The 7,753-nt window shown below is 49.5% G+C and overlaps 1 protein-coding gene across 1 annotated transcript; it reads right to left on the bottom strand.

Moving 5' to 3' along the window:
• Positions 1-610: 610 nt before the first annotated feature.
• Positions 611-7,395, bottom strand: LOC101029721 (tubulin alpha-8 chain-like). The gene is given in 3 exon segments (XM_074385021.1): positions 611-4,032; positions 6,216-6,669; positions 6,671-7,395. Coding segments are annotated over 3 exon segments (804 nt in total). The 5' UTR covers positions 6,811-7,395; the 3' UTR covers positions 611-3,822.
• Positions 7,396-7,753: the final 358 nt, after the last annotated feature.

The following is a 7,753-nucleotide window of genomic DNA, read 5'->3' as shown; positions in this document are numbered from 1 at the left end:
CCAGTTTGAAAGGAACCCAGGCAAGGCTCTCCCAAGGGACTGGGCCCTATCTGGGGCTTGGAGGTGGGGAGGTAGGAGTTCAGGTCAGGCAAAGGCTGAACAAAAACCCTTCCTGTTTATTTCAAAGTACAAAGAAAGGGATGGGTCATAGATGAGAACATGATTTACCTTCCATTCTACCTAGGGGCCAGGAGAAGAGGTAAGGCAGCTGCTAGGTACCCAAATAAAGCATCTAGCTTGCTACACCCCCAGCTTTAACTGACTCATTCTATCTGGTATCTAATCACAGGAGTGCTCAGCGTTAGGAGTCCAGCCCTCATTGGATGTTCGCCTTCCTGTGGCCAGGGGCATGTGCTAGGGGAGTGGTATCTCTGCATGATGAACTGAGGAAGAACTGCTAATATGTATGAATTCATGTGCCACGTGAGAGGAAGAGAAGGAAAGAAAACATGAGCTCGGCCGGGTGCAGTGGCTCAAGCCTGTAATCCCAGCACTTTGGGAGGCCGAGGCGGGCGGATCACGAGGTCAAGAGATCGAGACCATCCTGGTCAACATGGTGAAACCCCGTCTCTACTAAAAATACAAAAAATTAGCTGGGCATGGTGGCGCGTGCCTGTAATCCCAGCTACTCAGGAGGCTGAGGCAGGAGAATTGCCTGAACCCAGGAGGCGGAGGTTGCGGTGAGCCGAGATCGCACCATTGGACTCCAGCCTGGGTAACAAGAGCGAAACTCCACCTCAAAAAAAAAAAAAAAAAGAAAAAGAAAAAAGAAAAAGAAAACATGAGCTCACTGGTTTCTGGATGAAGATACTGGCAGAGCAGACTAGAGGCACTTGCCACACAGGAACAGACCCAGGTCTGTTAACAGGCACTTTCATAGGGCAGGTTTCTCCAATCTCTTTCCCTTCCTTCTGTGCCCTAATTCCACCTCTAACCCCAGTACTAGAGGAAACAGGTTAGGAGTCTCCCAGGTACAGCTTTGGAGAAAGACTCTGGAGTATAACAGAAAAATCAAGGCCGGGCGCGGTGGCTCATGCCTGTAATCCCAGCACTTTGGGAGACGGAGACAGGTGGATCACGAGGTCAGGAGTTCAAGACCAGCCTCACCAACACGGAGAAACTCTGTCTTTACTAAAAATACAAAATTAGCTGGGTGTGGTGGCACATTCCTGTAATCCCAGCTACTCAGGAGGCTGAGGCAGGAGAATACCTAAACCCAGGAGGTAGAGGTTGCAGTGAGCCAAGATCATGCCACTGCACTCCAGCCTGGGCTACAGAGTGAGACTCCATCTCAAAAAAAAAAAAAAAAAAAAAAGGAAAAGAAAAATCAACCGCTATAGCAAGGGAGAGTTGTGTTGCTTACGCAAAAGAAAGGGGGGCACAAATAAGGACACGCACCCACGTTAGAGCCACGCTATTCGCGAATTAAGACAAATGAACAGCGTAGGTTGAGGCCCTTGTCTTTTTGGGACTATGAGGACTAAGAGAAAGGGGAAATAAAGCCAAGCAGAAGACTGTCAGACCTCTCTGCTCAGAAACGCAAATACAGAGGAAGATGGGGAAAAGGCAGAGGCCCGACACGTGGGGACCAGCCAGCACACAGGCCCACAGTCCCTCTGGACCTAAGCACGCAGTTCCACGGCAGGGGCATCCATGGGCACTATGCTACAGGCTCTGCGATTCCATCCTCTCGGCAAATGCCATCCCAGGGATCAAGCAGGCAAGGCCCACAGATGCTGGGAATCAGTCTCTAGATTAACGCTAGTAACCAGTTTCCTGAAGCCAAAGCAAGGCCACAGGTAACATTTAGGCAACCTCGAGGCTCACTGGTGCTTGAGAGAGGCAGACACGTGCTAGAATTAAGTGTCCAAAACCCAGAGTTGGTAGATCCAGGCCAAGAGTATGGGTGGATCGCCTTTCTGGCAGGGGCTGGGTTAGGTTCTGCTCAGTCCTAGCCTTGCCAGGACTCCATGGAGATTCTCTGTGGTTGCAGAGTACACAAGCTTGCAACCTCTCCTAGCTAAGGGGACTTTAAGCACATTATTTAAAGGCAGCCTGGCCAGGTGCAGTGGCTCACACCTGTAATCCCAGCACTTTGGGAGGCTGATGTGGGTGAATCACCTGAGATCAGGGGTTTGAGACCATCCTAGCCAACATAGTGAAACCCCATCTCTACTAAAAATACAAAAATAAGCTGGATGTGGTGGTGCACCCCTGTAATCACAGCTAGTCAGGAGGCTGAGGCAGGAAAATCACTTGAACCCAGAAGGCAGAGGTTGCAGTGAGCTGAGATCGTGCCACTGCATGCCAGCCTGGGAGAGAGAGACTGTGTCTCAAAAGAATAACAAAATAATAATAACAAAAGCAGCCTCCTTGAACCTGGACTGTTCTAGAAGGGGCCATCAATTTAGTCCTTAGCTACCGCCAGAACCTTTTACTAATATATTGATCTCTGAAACCACATGTGACCAGATAAGGTTACGGCTCAAAAACAGTCGTTCCTGATTTCCTCCCTAGGAACTCCGTTGAGAATAAGACATAAGACTTCTTGCCTACAAGTCTCATAGGCACTTTTAAGATTTACTTCACAGCCAGGTATGAGGTGGTGACTGTAGTCCACCACATGGGGAGGCTGAGGCAGGAGGATGGCTTGAGCCCAGAAGTCCAAGGCTGCAGCATGCTGTGACCACGTGTGACAGTAACCATGACACTCCAGCCCATGCAACACGGTGAGACCCTGTGCCTTAAAGTAAGTTGTTTCCCATGTCCATAGTCCCAGGCTGGAGACCACTGGTTTTGTTTGTTTGTTTGTTTGTTTTGGAATCCTGTTTCTTGGACCTTGCGTTTGTAAGACATCAGGGTAGAGCCCTCAAGTCTAAGATGGCCGCTGCAGGCAGGCCTGTGAAGGCGACCTCTACTGCCCTCTGTCGGCCATCAGGCAGGAGGAGAGTGAGACGTGCTCGATTCCTTGCGGCACTGAAGTCCAGCAGTTTCTGTCCCAGAATACTGGGAGCAGATAAACCCTTGGCAACTTTCAACAGAACCTCTAGAAGCCTTACTGTTCCTCGGGGTGGGCTGGCAACAAGGGGGCACAAACAGGGACCCCTGTGAAGCCAAAGTTCTACAGCCTGGGTGCTGAGCTGGCAAAGAGCTGGCAGGGTGGGCTGCTCACACAGGAGAAAGCAGTGCCAGTCCTCCACTAGACACGCCCTGGCCGGAGGCCGTGGCAGCAGAGGCCACCTTGCCCTTTCACTTAGAAAGACATCAAAGGGGTCGGTCGAGGTGGCTCACACCTATAATCCCAGCACTTTGGGAGGCTGAGACAGGCAGATCATGAGGTCCGGAGATCAAGACGGAGGCCATCCTGGCCATGGTAAAACCCCGTCTCTACTAAAATAAAAATAATAAAAAAAATAGCGGGGCGTGGTGGCGCGTGCCTGTAATCCCAGCTACTCAGGAGACTGAGGCCGGGGAATCGCTTGAACCCAGGAGACAGAGGTTGCAGTGAGCTGAGATGGTGCCACTGCACTCCAGCCTGGTGAAAGAGCAAAACTCCATCTAAAGAAAAAAAAAAAAAGACATCAAAGGAAGCTGGGAATCTTAAAGATGGCCCACTGCCTGGGCAGAATTCCACACAGCTTCAGATCACTTGCAACATCAACTGTATGAGTAGGGGTTCAGGAAACAGGGGAATGAGATACACAACTGAGGTACAAGAGACCAGGTGTTACAGGTGCCAGGACCCCTAGAACTCCTCATGCTCATCCTCGCCAGCCAAAGACTGTGACTACTTCATAATCCTTCCCCAGGGCAGCCAGGTCCTCATGCCTCAGACAGCTTCCTTTCCTCCATGCCCCTGCCCTCATACCAATGCATAAATGCCCAATTGGCATACTTCAGGTCAAACTTGTGGTCCAGGCGGGCCCAGGCCTTGGTGATGGCTGCGGTACTGCTCAGCATGCAGACCTCCCGCCAAACCTTGGCTAGGGCACCCCCGGGCACCACTATAGGGGGCTGGTGGTTGATGCCAACCTAAGAAGAAACACAGAAGTGTAAGTGCCTGGTTCTGTGTTTTCCAGAAGGTCTGTACAGGGATCCCCAAAACTGGGGAAGGGGCGTTTATCAACTTATAAGAAACAAAGATGGAGGAAGATGATCACCACAGGGAAACAAGTCTAGAATGTGGGAGCTTCTGCAAGACAAGTGACTTCAAAGTCACAGTCAAGTGAATGGGTGGACTCATACGTGGAGACAAAGCAGCATAATTCCTGCTCCTTTATTAGATCATGACTGAAAAAGTAACTCTAAAAAACATTTGTGGGCTGGGCGCAGTGACTCATACCTGTAATCCCAGCACTTTGGGAGGCCGAGGCAGGCAGATCACTTCAAGGTCAGGGGTTTGAGACCAGCCTAGCCAACATGGCGAAACCCCATCTGTACTAAAAATAGCAGAAATTAGCAGGGTATGGTGGCACACGCCTGTAATCCCAGCTACTCGGGAGGCTGAGACAAGAGCATTGTTTGAATCCTGGAGGCGGAGGTTGCAGTGAGCTGAGATCCCACCACTGCATTCCACTCTGGTGACAGAGCAAGACTCCATCTCCCCCTGCCCCTAAAGAGGAGTGAGTTTAAATAAGGTCAGTAAAGCAAAAATAAGGGAAACAGACCTAGATGTTAATTCCATGTAGTGGCTATATGGGTGTTAAATGAAGAAGTAATCCCTCCTTTCCTGTAGGTAAGAAAATTAAGTTTAAAAAATGTTAAACTTAGGGAAGATCTCCAATTAGAGCTAAATTTAACCTGCTTTAAACGCTAATCTACCAGAATATGTAGTTTTATTTTTTAAGAAACAGAGTCTCACTCTGTTACTGAGGCTGGAGTGTGGGGTGCAATCATAGCTCACTGCAGCCTCAACCTCCTGGACTCAGATAATCCTCCCACCTCAGCCTTCCGAGTAGCTAGAACTATAAGCACACGCCAGCATGACTGGCTAATTTTTTTTTTATATTTTGTACAGATGGAGTCTCACATTGCCCAGGCTGGTCTCAAACTGCTGGGCTCAATCCATCCTCCCACCTCTGCCTCCCAAAGTGGTAGGATTACAGGCCTGAATCACTGCACCCAGCCCAGAATACATAATACATTTTAGTGGTTCTCATTCTCAAAAAAAAAAAAAAAAACAAAAAAAAAAAAGTCAATTTTCCATTAGTGCCTCTAGGGACAGCAAGCTGACCGTGTCCTAAAGGCAGCCTATTCTTCCCCTAAGTAGCTAAAGATCTTCCTATACTATCCCTGCCTCCCCTCCCGTTGTGGTCATGTTCACAGCAGTGCCATTGGGCAGTAAAGCTATATATGTTTTCTAATGCCACAGCTGCCATCTTTAATCTATCTGGAATCTTATTCCAGAAGAAAACCCACAAAACAAACTAGGTCATATGCCCAGCACCCTGAGAAGGTGAACTGATAACAGGGTGCGGCATAAATGAGTGCTTCTTCCTCATTACTGCAGAAGGAAGAGAACGCATCCAGAGATGCAGAACACAAGAATCCTTCTGACCTTCTGATCCACAATTTTCCCATCATCTGATAATGGGCCTCTCTGGCTTCTAAAAGCCTTCCCTTCTGAGCAGGGGCCAGACCACGTGGTTACATCCCTAGCACAAGTGATGAGAAGGCCATTCTCCCCAGTGTGACTGGCAGCTCTGGGAATGCCTATATACCAGGCTAAGTAAAATAAAACGGATACTCTTCCTTCCATCAAGGCAGTCTTTTAAGTAGAATCCACCCTAGCTTACAGTCCAAAGGCCTGGCTTCTAGACCAGCTGAAATCTATCTAGTTAAAGACATCCGCTGGCAGGGCACAGTGGCTCACACCTATAATCCCCACAATTTGGGAGGCCATGGTGGGTGGATCACCCAAGCCCAGGAGTTTGAGACCAGCCTGGGCAACATGGTGAAGCCCCACCTCTACAAAAACTATAAAGTTAGTAGGATGTGGTGGCACAAACCTGTGGTCCCAGCTATTGAGGAGGCTGAGATGGGAGGACGCTTGAGCCTAGGAGGTCGAGGCTGCAGTGAACCAAGATTACACCAATGTGCTCCAGCCTGGGTGACAGAGTAAGATCCTGTGCATCTGTTCCTCACACCTGCTCTGCAGAAAGCCCCTTCTCACCAGGAACACAGGCCACGCACTAACTGCCCTTTACCCCACTTGCCTTGAAACCTGTGGGACACCAGTCCACAAACTGGATATTGCACTTAATTTTAATGGTGGTGATGGCAGCATTCACAGCCTTGGGGACCACCTCTCCACAGCAGAGTACATGGCAGGCCATGTACTTGCCGTGGCAAGAGTCACACTTGACCATCTGATTGCAGGGTCCAAAGTAGGCACTGGTGATCTCTGCCACCGACAGCCACTCATGGTTGACCTTCTCAGCTGAGATACTGGGCGAGCAGGTCACCAGGGGAAGGTGGATGCAAGGGTAGGGCACCAGATGGGTCTGGAACTCTGTGAGGTCCATGTTGAGGGCACCATCAAAATGCAAGGAAGCAGTGATGGAGGACATAATCTGGCTGATGAGCCGGCTGAGGTTGACACAGGTAGGGCACTTGAGGTCCAGATTGCGGCAGCAGGTATCAGAGATGGCTTCATTGTCTACCATGAAGGCAATCTGAGTGCCCCAGGGTGGCGTGGGTGCTCAAGATGGAGTTAAAGGGTTCTACAACTGCCATGGACACTTGAGGGACTGGGTAAATAGCAAACTCCAACTTGAGCTTCTTGCCACAGTCAACAGAAAGCTGCTCCATCAGCAGGGAGGTAAAGCCTGAGCCAGTGCCACCCCCAAAGCTATGGAAGATCAGGAAGCCCTGAAGCCCCCACTCATCTGTCTGGAGTAGGAGATAACATCGTTAAGGATGCAGATGGCACATCACCTGCCCCAACCCTCTTTTCCTGAGGAAACTTCTGTATTGAAAGCTACTGTTACCCAACTACACTTGCATTCACTTCTGTATTTTAGAAAGACTTTGAAGTATAGTTTATAGTTAAGTGTGTGCGTCTTATTGGATGTATGGTGAACGATTTGACATGCGTAGACACCTGTACAACTGAACCAACAGAGATACAGAAATTCTCATTGCCCTCAGAAAGTTCCCTCATATCCTTTTGCTTCACCTCCATAGAGGTGAAAAAAGATCACCTGTCCAGGTGTGGTGGACCTCATCTCTCCAAAGTGCTGGGATGGCAACACCCCATCTCTACAAAAAAAAAAAATACAAAACTTATCTGGGTGTGGTGTACACCTGTAGTCCCAGCTACTCAGGAGGCTGAGGTTCGAGGATCGCTTGAGCCCAGGAGGCGGAGGTTGCAGTGAGCTGTGACTGCACCACTAGTGACACTCCAGCCTAGGCAACAGAGCGACTCTCAAAAAAAAAAAAAAAAAAAAAAAAAAAAGCAAAGATTATCTACAAGAGGCTAGGAGTTCCCGGGGAAAAGATGGCCCGGAAAGGCAGTGCTGTGTCTATGCAATGGTAGGGATGAGACAGGATATAAGATGCGCCGTTGGCCGGGCGCGGTGGCTCAAGCCTGTAATCCCAGCACTTTGGGAGGCCGAGGCGGGTGGATCACAAGGTCGAGAGATCAAGACCAACCTGGTCAACATGGTGAAACCCCGTCTCTACTAAAAATACAAAAAATTAGCTGGGCATGGTGGCACGTGCCTGTAATCCCAGCTACTCAGGAGGCTGAGGC

This window comes from Saimiri boliviensis, chromosome 14, assembly GCF_048565385.1.
Source record: "Saimiri boliviensis isolate mSaiBol1 chromosome 14, mSaiBol1.pri, whole genome shotgun sequence".
Taxonomy (NCBI): domain Eukaryota; kingdom Metazoa; phylum Chordata; class Mammalia; order Primates; family Cebidae; genus Saimiri; species Saimiri boliviensis.
Note: the sequence above shows the minus strand (reverse complement) of the source record. Positions and strands in the feature narration are given on the sequence as shown.